General features: G+C 41.7%; 2 protein-coding genes across 6 annotated transcripts; both read left to right on the top strand.

The window, feature by feature from the left end:
* The first annotated feature begins 4,250 nt into the window (after positions 1 to 4,250).
* On the top strand, positions 4,251 to 8,456 carry LOC115680148 (3-oxoacyl-[acyl-carrier-protein] reductase 4). Its single transcript, XM_030603884.2, has 11 exons — positions 4,251 to 4,706; positions 5,288 to 5,430; positions 6,123 to 6,176; positions 6,366 to 6,446; positions 6,519 to 6,564; positions 6,811 to 6,905; positions 6,985 to 7,017; positions 7,195 to 7,329; positions 7,453 to 7,546; positions 7,911 to 7,993; positions 8,089 to 8,456. Exons 1-11 carry the CDS (start codon positions 4,520 to 4,522, stop codon positions 8,119 to 8,121), a joined length of 984 nt encoding a protein of 327 aa, XP_030459744.1. The 5' UTR covers positions 4,251 to 4,519; the 3' UTR covers positions 8,122 to 8,456.
* A 3,549-nt stretch (positions 8,457 to 12,005) lies between these two features.
* On the top strand, positions 12,006 to 15,609 carry LOC115680318 (pentatricopeptide repeat-containing protein At1g07590, mitochondrial). Of its 5 annotated transcripts, XM_056312786.1 has the most exons (5): positions 12,006 to 12,391; positions 12,493 to 12,640; positions 13,247 to 13,698; positions 14,149 to 14,248; positions 14,327 to 15,609. In XM_056312786.1, exons 3-5 carry the CDS (start codon positions 13,378 to 13,380, stop codon positions 15,397 to 15,399), a joined length of 1,494 nt encoding a protein of 497 aa, XP_056168761.1. In that variant the 5' UTR covers positions 12,006 to 12,391; positions 12,493 to 12,640; positions 13,247 to 13,377; the 3' UTR covers positions 15,400 to 15,609. The 5 variants fall into 5 exon arrangements, with proteins under 5 accessions (XP_056168761.1, XP_056168760.1, XP_056168759.1 ...); XM_056312785.1 differs by having other exon boundaries at positions 12,007 to 12,391; positions 12,493 to 12,597; positions 14,149 to 15,609; XM_056312784.1 differs by having other exon boundaries at positions 12,007 to 12,391; positions 14,149 to 15,609.
* The last annotated feature ends 452 nt before the right edge of the window (positions 15,610 to 16,061 follow it).

The following is a 16,061-nucleotide window of genomic DNA, read 5'->3' as shown; positions in this document are numbered from 1 at the left end:
ACAAGCCTCGCCTGCCCTTGGCGAGGTTGGACCTCGCCCAACCATGGCGAGGCTTGACCTCGTCGTCATTGGGCGAGGCTCGGCCTCCCCATGGCTAGGCGAGGCATAACCTCTCCAACCATGGCAAGGCCTAGCCTCACCTAGCGACAATGATTGAGCCTCGCCAGGGGTAGGGGAGGCTCGCCCAAGGCTGGCGAGGTTGACCTTGTCGGCCCTCGCCTCTGGCTGGTCATCGTTCATTGCCAACCCCTAGTGACCGGCTAGAGGAGAAAGAGAGGAAAAAGAGAGAGAGAAAAGAAAAATAAAATAATAAATAAATTCAAAAAGTACTAAATTATTATTAAAAATTTTCCATGTCAACACTGGCCATCCTACAGCCGACATCCACGTCAGTGATTTCTGGTTAAAATTGATCGGATGGACTCAATTGACAAAATGTGAAATTATTTAAGATTCAATTAGCAAAATTAAAAGGTTTATGACCGAATTGACAAAAGTACAATAAATTAAGGGCTTTTTGGAGAATTTTCCCGCTAGGGTAGGAGATGGGCTTGGGCAAAGAATATAGGTGGCCTAAAAAGAGAAAGATTTGCATATGCTAAATCGATTTGAATTAGTTTGCACTCGTTTGAGCATGGCTTGGTCTTGGAAATCGTTCTTCTATTAATTTCGGTTATCAAATTCCGGTGTCCGATCATTAGACCTGTTAAACGGGTGGGTCGGGTCGGGTTTGGGTCGGGTCATAAATGGTCCGATCCAAATTGACCCATTAACCCGTTTATAACCCATTTATTCTTAGTGTAAATATCTCGACCCATACCCGACCCGACCCATATTGCTAAAATACTTTTATATTTAACCTAATCTAGGAATACTTGTTTCTTATGATTTTTTTTTAAAAAATTATACTGCTAAAACATTTTATGCAATACAAAGCTAGTGAAAAATTTTTATAATTTTTTTTAAAATTGAGGTTCTGTTTGTTTTACGAAAAATGCGACATTTCTAGAAAATATTTTTCATAAAGTCATTATCCAAGAAAATAAAAAAATTTAATATTTTATTTATTTTTTAAATCGAATTTTTAATTATTTTTATTTTTATTTTTATTTTTCTCTTTTTCCTTTATTTTTGGCCGATCGCCGGCCGCCGTGGCTGGCGACCGACCACAGGCGAGGACGAGCTCGCCGGAGGCCGGCGAAGCTCGTTCTCACCGATCTGACGAGGCCGAGGCCTCGTCGGCCTCAGGCGAGGCTCCAGCCTCGCCGATCTGGCGAGACTCGAGCTCGCCGGCCTCGGGCGAGCTCTACCTCGCCGGATCTGGCGAGACTCGAGCTCGCTCGCCGGCCTCGGCGAGCTCTACCTCGCCGGATCCGGGCGAGGTGGAGCCTCGGCCGAGGCCGGCGAGCTCGAGTCTCGCCACAGCCGGCGAGGCTCGAGCCTCGCCGGAGGCCGGTGAGCTCGAGCTTCGCCGGCCTCCGGCGAGGTCGTCCCGCCCCGGTGGCCGGTCGCCGTGGCCGACCACCGGCCGGAATAAAAAAAAAAAGAAAAAGAAAGAAGAGAAAAGAAAAAATAAAAAATAAAAGAAAAGGAGAAAAAATAAAAATAATTAAATTTCGATTTTTTTTAAACATCTTTATAAAGAGAAAGAGAATGTGTGGATGGGTCTAGTGGGTGGATTGGACATGAGTTCCAAACTCAACCCATGTAGACCCATTTATCTTTAAGTTTTAAAATTTAAAACCCATTTAAGGTTGACTCTTTAAAATTAAGTGACCCATATATGACCCATTTATTTTTAAATGGATCATATATGGGTTTAAGACCCATTTTGACACCTCTACCGATCATGCACTTACTAAGTAATTGACATAATAGTGCTTAGAAGATATAGAAGTTTCATTTAAAGAAAGGAAGTTAACCCTAATGCCATCACTTTTTCCATTACTATCAAGCCTACTTTGGCCCTCCAATGGTTTGGGCGACTTTAAAGAATTAGACCCTTTACACCTCAAACCTTTTTTGTTGGCTCGCTTGCTCAGGATATATAAAATACGAATGAACGATTATTATTGCAAGTGTAAAAAACTTTTCACACATTCACCGTTGAATTAGTGACACGCGGATGAACCGGTAACGCAACTATCTTCAAGTACACATCTCATCCATCCAACGAAAATGTGCAAGTTTTTTTTTTTTTTTTTGCACCGGCAGTAGATCCGATAAAAATTCCTAATTTTTTTAAACGGGTGGGCTGGTTTGACCCTGTCGGGCTTTCTATCCATGGGCCTGGAAAACCCAAATATTTGCTTGAGGTCGTGGTCCGAAAGCCCAGATTTGAATAAATTAAGTCGGTTTAGCGGTGGGTTTTGGGCATTTAGCCTTGTAGGCACCAAATGTTTTTTGACCGTACCCCTATGACCTTAATTGTCTCCGTTTACTAGGACGAGGATCATTCTAGGTGAATCAAACCTATAAAGTATCCTGAGTAACCTATAAAGCGAAAGAAATTCCGCTCGGAAATCTCGATCATAGGATTGTTTACGGCTGATGGCGTTAAATTGAACCTACGTCATACGACATTAACGCATGATAAATTCATTAATTAACCATTAAACTTCTCAATTAGAGTCTGTTTCTGTATTCTCATGCTATGAACATAATATCACTTTTTTAAAATTGTTGTAATGTCTTCATTCCCTTTAATAGAATTTCAAATTTGAATTATCATTTGTCACGTTACTATTAGCTTCAATCATTCCTTTATATTAGACCTATCAAAATTGACCATAAACCCAATTCTTTACCCATATTTGACGGGCTATATTGTTATATGTAAAGCCCAAAATAATATAGATGTTAAATGGGTTCATAATATACTTAAACCCAATCGACCTATACTTGTCCAAAAAGTTTTAAGCGTCCAATGCAGTTATAAACATTTCAATTGTATCAATTTAGTCCAAAATCTTTTGACAACTTGTCAATTTAGCCCTAAACAATTTGAAGATTTGCTAATTTAGTCTTAAATGATGACTTGCCAATTTAGTCATTCCGATAAATTTTGGCCGAAAATTACTGACTTGTACATTGGTTGCCGCTGGCCACCATCCTATGTGGGGTGACTAGCGTTGACCCTTGCGCGGCTCTCACTTGTGGTCAATTGCTAACCATGGCTGAGCACAAACATAGTCCAAAGAGGAAGAAAAGGAAAAAAAAAAAATTGTTCGTGTCAGTGTTGGTCATGTCACGTAGGATGCCGACGTCTATATCAGTGATTTCCGGCCAAAATTGGTAGGAAAGATTAGATTGGCCAGTCGTTTAAAGGGTTAGAACTAAATTGACAAATCTTTCAAAAGGTTCAAATAAAATGTTTAGCACTAGATTGACAAATTGTCAAAATGTTCATGACTAAATTGATACAATTGAAATTTTGAGGACTAAATTGGCAAATGTATAATAAGTTTATGATTTTTTGGATAATTTTTTCCTCTTTCTCGCCCCCACGTCGTTCTCTCGCCTCAATTTGTGTATGAGTTTTTCTAAATTGTGTTAAATATGGAACTATTTTAGTAATACGTGATCGGGTCAGGTAAGTATGGGTCACTAGGTATATATTTTATGAAAACGGGTCAATTTAGGTTGGATCATTTTTTATCCGACCTGACCCACCCGTTTTACGGATTTACTTTATATAATAGTTAGGTGTGTGCAAAACGGACCACCCGAGCTGAGAATTGCCCGAACGAACTAGCTGGTTGGTCCAGTTCCCGGTTCTAGGATTGGAACCGGACCGACCGAACTAACCTATATAAGCTATATATAACATTTGAATGCCCGTTCTGTTTAATTGTTTATTACCTTGAGCAATTTTTTTAATCTATGTTAGCTCATAAGGTTGTTTGCTGCTCCAACTTAGTCCGGGCATTCTTGATGTTTGTCGATAACATCAGAAGTTTTAGAAATATCTGTGGGCATTGCTGCATCATACAATTGTGCAAATGCAAGGTCGAAAGAGATCTCAGTGTACTTGAGCATCTTCATCAACGTTCGGTCCATTTGGTAGATTCACCGGTCCGGTTCCCAGTTCTTAGGTAGAATCGGACCAAACCGGAAATCAATCACACCTAATAATAGTAATAGTTCGACGGATCTAATTTATATAATATTTCGTGAAATAAACCGGTGGGTGTGAATTTTGTGTTTTGCCAATATATAAAAATTGGTCGATAGCGAGCGTCGTTGGAATCTTGATGGACTCGCAATTGCCATTTTAATTTCTCCAACGTCGGTCATAACCACCCTCCTTTGAAGTAACGACCCCAAACTTCGTTTCCATCGCCGCTCTCGGCGGCAATCCGGACCTCCCGAGGCTCTCCCCCCCTCGCATTTATTATAGCTCTGCAAATTGCTCTTGTCCCCGACCATCGTCTCATTCCCGGCTTCGCTGCTCCCTTCATCTCCTCCTCCTTCTCCTTCGCATTCGGTTCGGGCGCCGCGAGCTCTCGCCGGATCTCCGATGGCCGCCGCCGCCGCATCGAGCGTCGCCGCCGCCGCCGCCCTCGCCTCAGGCCGCGTCGCCTGCCGGCCCGGGAGTTCTGACGGTCGGAGGCTCGGGTTTGTGAAGCCGGTTCTCGGCGGAGCCCGATGGAGCCAGCTCCGGAACCTGCCGTCTCTTCGGTGCCGAAGCGGAAGCTCGATTGCCGGTAGTCGATTCTTTCGGTTTTTTGCCTTCGTGCGATGCGTTTGCTACGTTTTCGCTGGTCCTGCTGAGTTTCGGGCATGTAGAGTCGCGGCATTGTGTTACGTGCTTCCGTGTCTTGGCAGTCCTTCGAGTCTTGCGTTTATGTGGAGTGCCCAGGATGTGTGGAGTGCAGGTGCCGGAACAATTGGATCGGGGAAGATGTTTGCGGGTTTTTCGTTTCCGAGTTTTGATACAGTTGAATGATTGGGATGCTGGCGAGTGGGAATTTTAATACAGTTGAATGATTGGGATGCTGACGAGTGGGAAATTATGAGGAGTAGTTACAAAATGGGATGAGTAATTTGTGTTTTTCCATGGAAAGGATTAGCAATGACAAGATATTCTTTTCCTTAATTTGTGAGTGTGAGGCTAAGGGAACACAAGCTTCGCGTAGTAATTGCATTCATGCAAGTTAGCCCTCAGGGAAGTGGTGATCTATTCTGGTTTGGCTTTGTTGTACAGGAAACATGGGCCATATATCTCTGGCTTCTAGTGCTGGATAAATCTATCATTAACCACGCGGGTTATTGATTGTTCATGCAGGTGTAAGAGCTCAGGTTGCCACTGTTGAAAAAGTGAGCACAGAAGGTGCTCAAAGCGTGGAATCGCCTGTCGTGATTGTTACTGGAGCCTCCAGGGGTATTGGTAAAGCCGTTGCGTTATTACTGGGTAAAGCAGGTTGCAAGGTCGGTGTGATCTTCTCAATCCGCAAGCTTTGACTATTAGCGACTTAGTACTTTGCCCGCGTTATGAGTGTTCTGCTCTGCAAATGAATGATGTATATTCCTACGCACATCTGTTGCTTTCTTTTGGCACAGTGGCTATGGTGATATGGGTAAACGGTCTCCCTTATTTAGTGAGCCATTCTGAAATAATTCAAGGGATTGCATACGTTGGTTCTCAAGATACAGTATATCTTCATACCAGACCATAATTGTGTATGCGTTTGGGTGTGTGCATGCACACGTGCCATTCCTCCTTGCGTGCATTTGAAGATGCACTTCTGTCTCGTATTTTTGGTTCAGAATATCCACATTCTAATTTTTCGTTCAATTTCCACAAGTTGAAAGAAAGATATTTCCAAGAAATGTAAAAAGACATGGACGTGGTTGATAGTATTATATAGCTATCTAATTGATGTGACTTACTTAAACTCGGGAACTCAAAATGTTGGATCATGAAATAAATGAAAGAAACTCTGCCACTTGCGTTTTGTACAAAAGCTGACATTTATTACTTGTTAATTTTTTTTGAGTTTTCTGAAACTTCACATGCATTAAGCCATGCATAATTCTGACAAAGTAATTTTAACTGTATTTTATTCACCCTTAGTAACCCATCCGTCATGCCATTGTTGTTATTCCTTGTGCCATCGCAGGTCCTAGTAAATTATGCCAGATCATCAAAGGAAGCCGATGAAGTGGTCAAAGAGGTATTAAGCTTACCAAAATCTTCTCTACTCTGCCTCCTCCTTTACCATGTGGTGCTCATATCTATCTGGTGGAGTTCGAAAGAATTGCTATTCAAAGCTGTCTTTTAGTATCGTATCTTTTGCAAGTACTCTCTCTATCCCTAGCTGGCTAGATTAAGCTGATCAACACTGGTCAATCTTTTCTTCCAGATAGAGGCATGTGGTGGTCAAGCTCTTACTTTTGGTGGGGATGTTTCAAAAGAGGCTGATGTCGAAGCTATGATTAAGACTGTAAGTAAAATTTCTGAATGATGGCAACATGTTGGCGAACCTTTTTTTATGCTTTGCGATTCTTATGTGCAGGCAGTGGATGCATGGGGAACTGTGGATGTATTGATAAACAATGCGGGTAAAGCATGAACGCCTCTTGCTATTACCTGCTTGTTTCACTTTTTACTTTATTTTATGGTGGTGTTAAGCTACTTGTCACACTTTAAACATTCTAGTAATTAGAAGTTCTTCTATTCGAATTTACTATGGCAATTCGAATTTGGAGAACGTCACTACAGAGAAGAAATTTTTTACCATATTATGAGTAGAGAAGCAGTGAGTTCTATGTCTCATATTCGAAATAAAGTAGCAGCCGTGGTTGCAGGGATCACTCGTGATGGGTTATTGATGAGAATGAAGAAAGCCCAATGGCAGGAGGTCATTGATTTGAATCTGACTGGTGTTTTCCTCTGCACTCAGGTTTGTGAACTTGTCGGATTTACTTTATCATATAAATGGTTTTTTTGGTCACTTACAAAAATTAAGACTTTTTTTTCAGGCAGTAGCTAAAATTATGATGAAGAAGAGAAAGGTAGCAAAACATTCCTATCCTGACTTTTCATTTGTGATTACGGAGCTTCTGCCCTTGAAAAAAAGGCAGCCTACTGGCTGAGTTTGATATTCTTATTCATTAGTATGACGCCTCCAAGTGGAATTATGACGTTCAGTATATGGTCCAATCACATTTAAATGGAGGCCGAATTTGCAGGGAAGAATAGTAAACATTGCATCAGTTGTTGGCCTTGTGGGTAATGCCGGGCAGGCCAACTACAGTGCTGCAAAAGCGGGGGTTATTGGCCTAACAAAGACTGTAGCAAAAGAATATGCAAGCCGAAATGTCAATGTAAGCTTTTGACATCTTGTCATTGTTTATTCTATGTCTTATTAAGAATGTAGTCAGTTTTTCCCCTTGTTTGACCGATTGAAAACTGCAGTTGGCTCACTTCTAACAACATTATTTCCCCAGGTTAATGCTATTGCTCCAGGGTTCATTGCATCTGATATGACTGCCAAACTTGGGGAAGAAGTTGAAAAGAAAATCTTGGAGACAATTCCATTAGGTGAGATATGCAAGCAGTGGCTGCCTGTAATATCTTTGTGGTATTTCACCAAAGAATTGCTGATTTAGGGATTTTCCAGTCCACTGTTTCTGAGGACATTACATGAGATTTAATGACAGTGATGCTGAAGTATGACTTGTATTTGATACTTAGGAAGATGCTTGTTACACTTAGGAGAGTTTTGGTGGCTTTAGGGTTGGAGAGCGATTGAGAGTATCGATGGCGCCTGATGGAACGTCTAATAAGAAGAATAGACCTCGTAGCCGTGCTGTGTTGTCTTAACTAAGAGTAGCCCTTCAAAATTTATTTCATCAAAGAGCATGTGAGACTTCTGTTCTGATGTTAGTCATCTTTATGAGTTCAGGAAGGTATGGAAAACCAGAAGAAGTTGCTGGACTAGTGGAATTTCTGGCCATCAACCCTGCAGCCAGCTACATTACGGGACAGGTAAAAGAATTGCTGTTCCCGCTGTTTTACCTTTTTCCCCCCTCATCACGGTGTTTCATCTTTGGTTTGCTTAATAACTTGATGTTACTATGCAGGTCTTCACGATAGATGGTGGAATGGTCATGTAGAGTATTGTACCTGCTTTGTTGAAACCTGAATAGAACTTCCAATTGCAGAGCTTAGCCTACGCCGCAGGGTGGTATGACAATAGAGCCCATGTTGAAAACTTATTTTGCTTAGGATGGACAATAAGAGGTTTTTGAGGCAAGTTTTGAGATTATCAGCTGCAATTGATCACACAGAATCATCCCTCATGTTTGACATACTTGTTCATGAAATACCATCGTATGGTTATTATTGGCTCGATCAGGAAATTGCGATTTGCAGTGTTGATTCACTAGTTCAAGGATATAAATTCATCTCCAAATTGGGATGGAAGTAAATCCATCTGCCAATTTCTTTCGTGGGCTGTTTATTCATCTTCTGCTTCAAGTCCAAATTAGGACGGAAGTAAATCCATCTGCCAATTTCTTTCATAGGCTGTTTATTCATCTTCTGCTTCTAGTCCAAATTAGGACGGAAGTAAATCCATCTGCGAAATTCTTTCATAGTCTGTGCGAAGAATTCAAATTTTTTACGTACAATCAACTGCTGGACACCACAGAGATTAATGCTGCTTTAGAAAACTTTGCGAGCATTCTTATGAATAATTTGGAGTTGGAGAAATCATTGGATCTGAAACATGGCGACATACATGCTCGGTAGATGTCCCTGTTTTCGTGATAAGCTAAATCGAAAGGTGTGATTTGACTTTATGTACACCTATACTTGTCGAGACAAGAGCTTGATCCTACCAAATCAAGCCAGAAGATTATAACAACGTCGACACACGACCAAAGACAGTCATAATCTATTCCTCCATGAACTGGTCATTCTCAACAACCGTCTACATTGTCGTCATCATGCCATGATAATCCTCATGGCTAGTCTATCCTCCTCTTTAGGGCGAAAGCCTTTACGAGAAGAACTTGTACTCTTTTGATGAAAGGATAATCTGTCTTAGGCCACCCTTTGGTCGGAGAATCAGCAGCACGACACCGAGTATGATGCTGATCTGATTGGCATAACAGACGAAGCTAAATCAGTAAAACAACCAAGATTTTGCTGTGGAAGTAGGTGGTTATGTATCCATAAAAATTGGTGCAGACCCAGTGGGTACACCATGATGAGCTGAATCTCCTAGGTTTGTAGTTTCAAAGCCACGTGATGCGCCGGAGCTGTAGAAATTGGAAAGATAAATGAACTTTCTGTTGTATTTGTCAAGAGAGTGATAGGTAACGCGATAAAGCATTTTTGCTCTCTTTCGCCAAAATGTGTCTCAATGGACGAAATATCTTTCATCAAAATTGATTCTTCGATTTTATTCTGCGGAGACAGATCTCATGATGATTCTAGACAGGAGTCTCAATGAATCACGAGGAACGGATATGCTTCGTATGAATATAATCGGTGATGAAATACAAAACACTTTGTCGAAATTTAATTGATGACAAAGTATAATGATAATACAACATCATAATTTAATCGACAACAAAATACCTGAAATTATGACTAAAGTATGGGAATTGAAAGATACGAAAAAGATAAATTGTGGAAAGTAAAGATAAAAATAAAGATCCTCCAATTCTGTAATTGATTCAGATCACTTGGAGTATTTATAACCCTTACAAACGACGGTTATACATGGCGGTTACTAAATGTGAAAGACCAAGTAACTCCCTTTCGGTGGTTACTAGAACTTACTTCCTGAACGGGTATAACATAACCAACCAATGGTTATCTTCGTGTCGATTGCTACATGTCGATATTGATGACTTTGTTGAGATATTTTAGGACTCTCGTCAATAACTTTACGTTGTGTTGTCAATGACTTCATTAGCAAGTTACCAATTCCCTTCAAGTTTATTGATAATTTTTTCTATTTATAAATGACTAAGCTCTGCTCTCATCAACTAAGTCTATCACTTATTGATAATAATCAAAAGTTGGTCATTTTTTAGTATAAACACTCTCGCTTACGAAGTATATTATTGGAGCGAGAGCAAACCCTCGGGAAAGGGACATTGGAAGTGCCATAACTTCGGTAAAGTATTCACTTTAGTGCCAAAATTTTTCGTCAGATCACTTAACCACTTTTTTAAAAAAATAATCAATTAAGTGTCAACTCTGATTTGAAATGCTGAAATCCAACATGACAATATTCTAACATTTCTTCCGATCAACCCGGCTCGCTGACATGTCCAATCAGAATTAATAGCCCTAACACACGCTTGCCCCAAATTCAACCACTTCTTCAAACCCTAATCTCACAATCAATGATTTGGGGAAAAATTCAGCCTATTTCTCAATCTCTAACCTCACGACCGTAGATTTGGGGCAAAATTAGTGACTGAAACTTGCAATAGAGGTCTGCTACTTCACCTGTGTGATTTTGTCTCGCCGGAATTGCAATTTTTATAGTGGAATTTTGACGATGGATAGTAACAAAGAGCCATTATGAAGGTTTAGATGCTGGGGAAAAGAAATAGAGCAAGAATATGTTCAGATAAGAGAACCAAGGGGCAATAAGCATGCGGCCCTACTGATAAAGGGATTGGAGAAGTATCAAGTTTCGGATTCAATCACCGTGAATAGCCTATACATATGTACATATAAAAGAGGAGTAAGACCTAGAGAGAGAGAGAGAGAGAGAGAGAGAGGAGAAAACCAGGGACAACTAATTGGTGGTTGTGACGAGGGCACCGAGGGACATGATGGCGAGGTAGATGACGGGGAAGGAGATGGAATTGGGGGAGAGGAGGAGGATGACGTTGTCCTTGCGGATGCCCATGGCAAAGAGGCGGGGAGGTGAGGGAGTTAATGAAGTGCCGAGCTTGGCGAAAGGGGACGTCGAGACTGGAGGAGGCGTCAATGATGGCGGCGAACCGCGGTGCGAATAGGAGGAGATGAAATTCGAGAAGGGGGTTGGGGGGGGGGGGGGGGAGGAGGGGAATGAGTTGCGCTTGTTGTAGAAGGTGGAGTTGGAGAGGTAGGAAACCGCTTTTGGAGTCGATTTGAAGTGGGTTTCAGTGTCATTGAAGATGAATCTCGACTTTCCGAGAGCTTGAGTTTCAGGCCAAGCGATCTTTGTCCTAGGATTAGGGAGAAAAGAGAGAAGGAGGATGAGTTTTAAGGCCACGTCGTCCTCGTTAGACAAGCCACGTAGACATTAAGATTTCATAAAAAGAAAACCATGCGGGATGAATTATCAGAATTTGTCACAGGAGGCACTTAAGTAATTATTTTTTCTTTAATTTGGAACTTAAGTGATCCGGCGAAAAGTTTTGATACCAAAGGGAACGTTGCACGAAGGTTATTGCACTTCTAGCGTGCCTTTCTCGCAAACCCTCTAAAGATTTCGAGAAGACTACAAGGAGAAGGAGGGGGTGCAAATAGCTACGAGCATAGTGAGTGACTAAAGAAAGAGAATTTGATGAAAAAAGAACCTATAGAATGGTAGTATGCTATAAAAGGTTACCGTCCCAAGAAGAGATAATGACATAAATAATCCATGAATTTTGACTCAATGTTCAATGTACTTTTAATTTATTCAATGTAGTTCATGAACTTTAGCTTAGTGTTTAGTGTAATGCCTGAATTTTTAATGCGGTTTCTGAATTTTTGGTACATTTTCAATATAGTCCATGCACTATATAAAAATGTTTAATGTATGGACTAAATTAAATATATACAAAAAATTTAAGGATAATATTGAATAAATTAAAATTTTACGGATCATATTATATATCAAGTTAAAGTTCATGAATTATATTAAATAAATTAAATATTTAAGGATCATGTTGCACGTTATATCAAAGTTCGCGTGCTGCTGGTGTTCTTTTCTCTCGAGAACGAAGCACGTTCGAAGGGCCGTGTCCGTAAATGCTGCGGACTCGACCGCGAGAGGGGCCCAGCAGTGCCCTGCTACTCACTTCGCACGAACGTCACTGCGCAACTCCCGTTCGCTGGCTCTTCTTCGTGCGAGTCGGTTTCTTCTCTGCTCTCCGATACGCTCGCCGATCGTGTTGCTCGATTCTAGCGTCGTTCGGCATTCCAGCGCGCCCTGAAATCTTGCACTGGGGGGCGCGACCCGTGGTCCTAGTTGAGCTCCCCCGCTAGCTCGGAGCCGGTGTCCGGAGGCCGCTTCGGCTGGGAATCCTTCGTGGGTTTTCGCGGGCTCTTCCGACGCGGCGGCCGCGCTGCGGGTTTCGGCGGATTCCGCTTCGCGATTTCGGTTCCGTTGCGAATTGAACGGATCTCCGGGAGTGAATTGGGCGTGCTCGAATGCTTGCCTTAGGGGTACAGCCTCTGCGAATTCGTTTTTTTCCGTTAAAGAGTTCATAAGGTTTTGCTGTTAGCTGTAATGCCGTAGTTATTCGGGGGCGGTGTTGTTGTTGCAGAAATGCTTCAGTGACGTTGTGGTTGCGCGTGACTCTTCCGTCGTTGGACCATCTTCTCTCGGTCGTGACCGCATTGATGGTGCTCGACGAAATGCTCCAGAGACAGTTCAGTCTCTCTTTGTCTGAGTGCCGTGCTCTTTGCTAATTGGTGACCTTTTCCCTTCCAAATTAGCGTGTCTGGGCCTATTAATGTGACCCGCATAATTATGGAGAGTTTAGGTTGGGGAAGTAGATTACCAGGAACTCGAATCGTATCTAGTCCGGACCCGACTGTTTTGGTTTTGAATACATAAGGATGTCCATGTTGGGTTTTACGAAAAAAAATTTATGCTTATGCTTTGTTTGGGAAGAGGGGGAGCGGAGGGAGGGAATGAGAGGTGGGGGACGAATGCCGGACCAAATTTCAAAATTTTCCCTCACCCGCATTTCAATTTTGACCCCATATATTACCTCCACGTACCCCGCGCCCTCCGGCCCCCTAAATCTTACTTCGAATTATTTAGGATAAGTTGAATACACGGGCATCTGACTTGGGATCATTTGCAGCCTGGAACTTCGTGTTGTTTCATATCAGGCTAAAATAAGATAAAATTTTGCATGCATCTCTCCGATTTTGACATGTAGTTTTCTTGGGTTTTATTAACTATGGATGGACATAATTGTTTATGAATCCTGATATATAAGAACTCAGAACCTGACTGAAGTTAGAGATGTATATTTGCTCTCATTATTGTATATTCTTTTCCTGCTACAGGAACAGAACTTAACCACAGAACTAGTTGGTCTGTCACACGAGTCATAGTTCAACTCTCCAGTTGCAAGGGATATGGTGCAGAAAAGGTTGCTTTACTGTCAGCCAACTGTAGCAAGAAAATCCTGAAACTCATGCTAGCACTGGCTTTTGGGCCAAGCAGCCGGTGCATTCAGGCGATCCATCGTCGAGCACACAGTATATCTTCGTTGTTCACTCAGGTTCCTTTTAGTTATTGCAGCTTCCTTGGCACTGAAGCTACTGAGAAGTCTGCCAAAGGAAGCCTGCCGGTAGCAGAATGCCTTTCTTATAGAATTGAGAAGCTGCCTAGAGGACGGCCAGTCGGATGTGCATTCCAGAGTTGGATGGGGGACGGTTTCCCCATTCATAGAGGGGAAATATATCATGCTATTAATCGTTTGAGGAAGTTGCAGATGAACAAGCGTGCTCTTGAGGTGAATGTCTTCTCTGCTTGATATTATTTTCATGGGTGGTAGTTTGATGCTGAAGGCAAAATGTGCTATTTACATCAAATGAGCGGACTCTAGAAGGTTCTTATTCACTCGATCATTGATTCTTGCGAAAATATTGAGAAAACTTTAAAGTGAGTGTAGAAGCTACAAGGTCAACTTGTGTTGGTCCAAATGAATGGAGACATCATATTGTATAAAGATTTACCAGTTCGGTAGCATCCTTTTAGGTATACATTCTCCTTCTCTTGGGCTGAACTGTAAAATTAAAGGCATAAATTTGTTAATGATTTTCAATTTTTTTTCCTTCTCTTTTACCATGTTAAAGAAAATTTCAGCAACATTGCACCCTTATCTAGATGCTCTCATAATTGGATCCGAGGTAGCCTGAATATGGAAAGCTTAAATCACTATTGTGCTAAATGCATTTTACAGATGATGGAATGGATTATTCGCGAGAGGCCGTATAAGCCAAAGGAACTGGAGTACTCCTATCTGTTGGAATTCACGACAAGATTTCATGGGATATCAAGAGGTGAGAGTCTTTTCTCTCGAATTCCAATGGAGTTTCAGAATGAGCTGGTTTACAACAATTTTGTGATTATCTGCTTAGAGAAAGGTGTTGTAAGGCTCCCATTAACGTACATGAAGAAAATGAGGGAGCTAGGTTATGCTATCTCACACTTGGTTTTCAACCGCCTCATTGTCCTCCATTCCTCCCCCAGCCGTAGGAAAATGATCCCAAAGATCCTAACTCAAATGAAGGCAGATAAGGTGGGCCCTCATGTGTCAACATATAACATTCTCATGAAAATAGAGGCTAATGAACATAACATCGAAGGTCTTGTCAAGGTATACGGCGAGATGCATCGAAAGAAAGTTGAGCCGAACGAGGTGTCTTACTGCATACTAGCTGTTGCACATGCTGTGGCGAGGTTATACACTGCTGCGGAGGCCTATGTTGAGTCTATAGAGATGTCTGCTACTGGAAGTAACTGGTCTACGCTAGATCTCCTTCTCATATTGTATGGATATCTTGGGAAGGATAAGGAGCTGGAAAGAACTTGGTGTGTTGTGAAAGATCTTCCCCATGTTAGGTCAAAGAGTTATATGTTGGCTATTGAAGCATTTGGTAGGATTGGACAACTTTCTCGAGCTGAGGAGCTCTGGTTGGAGATGAAGTCGACGAAAGAGTTGAAATCAACAGAGCAATACAACTCACTAATATCTGTGTATTGCAAGCATGGTTCCATTAATAAAGCTTCTGCTCTATTCAAAGAGATGGTCGCGAACGGGTGCAAGCCGAATGCCATTACTTACCGTCATCTTGCATTAGGTTGTATGAAGGCGAATTTAGTAAACGAAGCCCTGAGGACTCTGGACATGGGTTCACGGTCGACAACAAGCGCAAGGGTCAGGAAATCCACCCCGTGGTTGGAGACCACGCTATCTATAGTTGAGATGTTCGCGGAGAAGGGCGATGTCGTCAATGCAGAGAAGTATTTCGAGGAACTCGCTCAAGCGAGATATGCCCGCTACACCTTCGTGTACAACACGTTGATAAAGGCTTATCTGAAGGCCAAGGCTTGTGATCCCAACCTCCTGAGAAGAATGATCCTGGGAGGCGCGAGGCCGGACGCTGAGACGTATAGCTTGATTAAGCTCGCAGAGCAGCTCCAGAGATAATTCCGTTTGTTCTAATTAACCGTTGTTTAGTTGATGCTATCGTGTATTCTCTGCGAAAATGAGGAGCCCGCCATTCTTAAAGAAAGTAATTGATGCACGAATTGGAAGTTACTCAAATGAAAATATGCTGCTCATGTCATAGTGCTGTTCTGTTCTGTGCTCACAAATGGACCAAATCTAACAAAATTTCCCAATTATCCTTTTGGATCATTTTACAACCGGCTTCGTTTCAAATATCAAACCAAAGCCCTTTTCGTTTCAAATAACAAATAGTTCATGAAGTTTGGATCAATGTGTAATTTGGTTCATGAATTTTTAATTTATTTAATGCGGTCTCTGAATTTTAGCCTAATGTTTAATGTGGCCTTTAAATTTTTAATTTGTTCAATGTGGTCTCTGGATTTTTGGTACATGTTCAATTTATTTCCTGAATCATATGAAAATGTTCAATATAGTCCCTGAACTTTTTTTTTTTTGATGATCCAGACTCCCGCACCGGCCGTACTACAAGAGTCCGATTGGCCAGGCACTAACTGAAGGAGAACTAACCAAATCCACAGATTAGCCTCCACGTAAGTCAAGAATATAATAAGGTGGAAGGCAGAGGAACTCGAACTTGAGATTAATCACCCACAAGTCCAAAGCCCTTACCACTCCACCAA

Source organism: Syzygium oleosum, unplaced genomic scaffold, assembly GCF_021117445.2.
Source record: "Syzygium oleosum isolate NSW1041296 unplaced genomic scaffold, Sole_v2.1 Sole_v2.06, whole genome shotgun sequence".
Taxonomy (NCBI): Eukaryota; Viridiplantae; Streptophyta; class Magnoliopsida; order Myrtales; family Myrtaceae; genus Syzygium; species Syzygium oleosum.
Note: the sequence above shows the minus strand (reverse complement) of the source record. Positions and strands in the feature narration are given on the sequence as shown.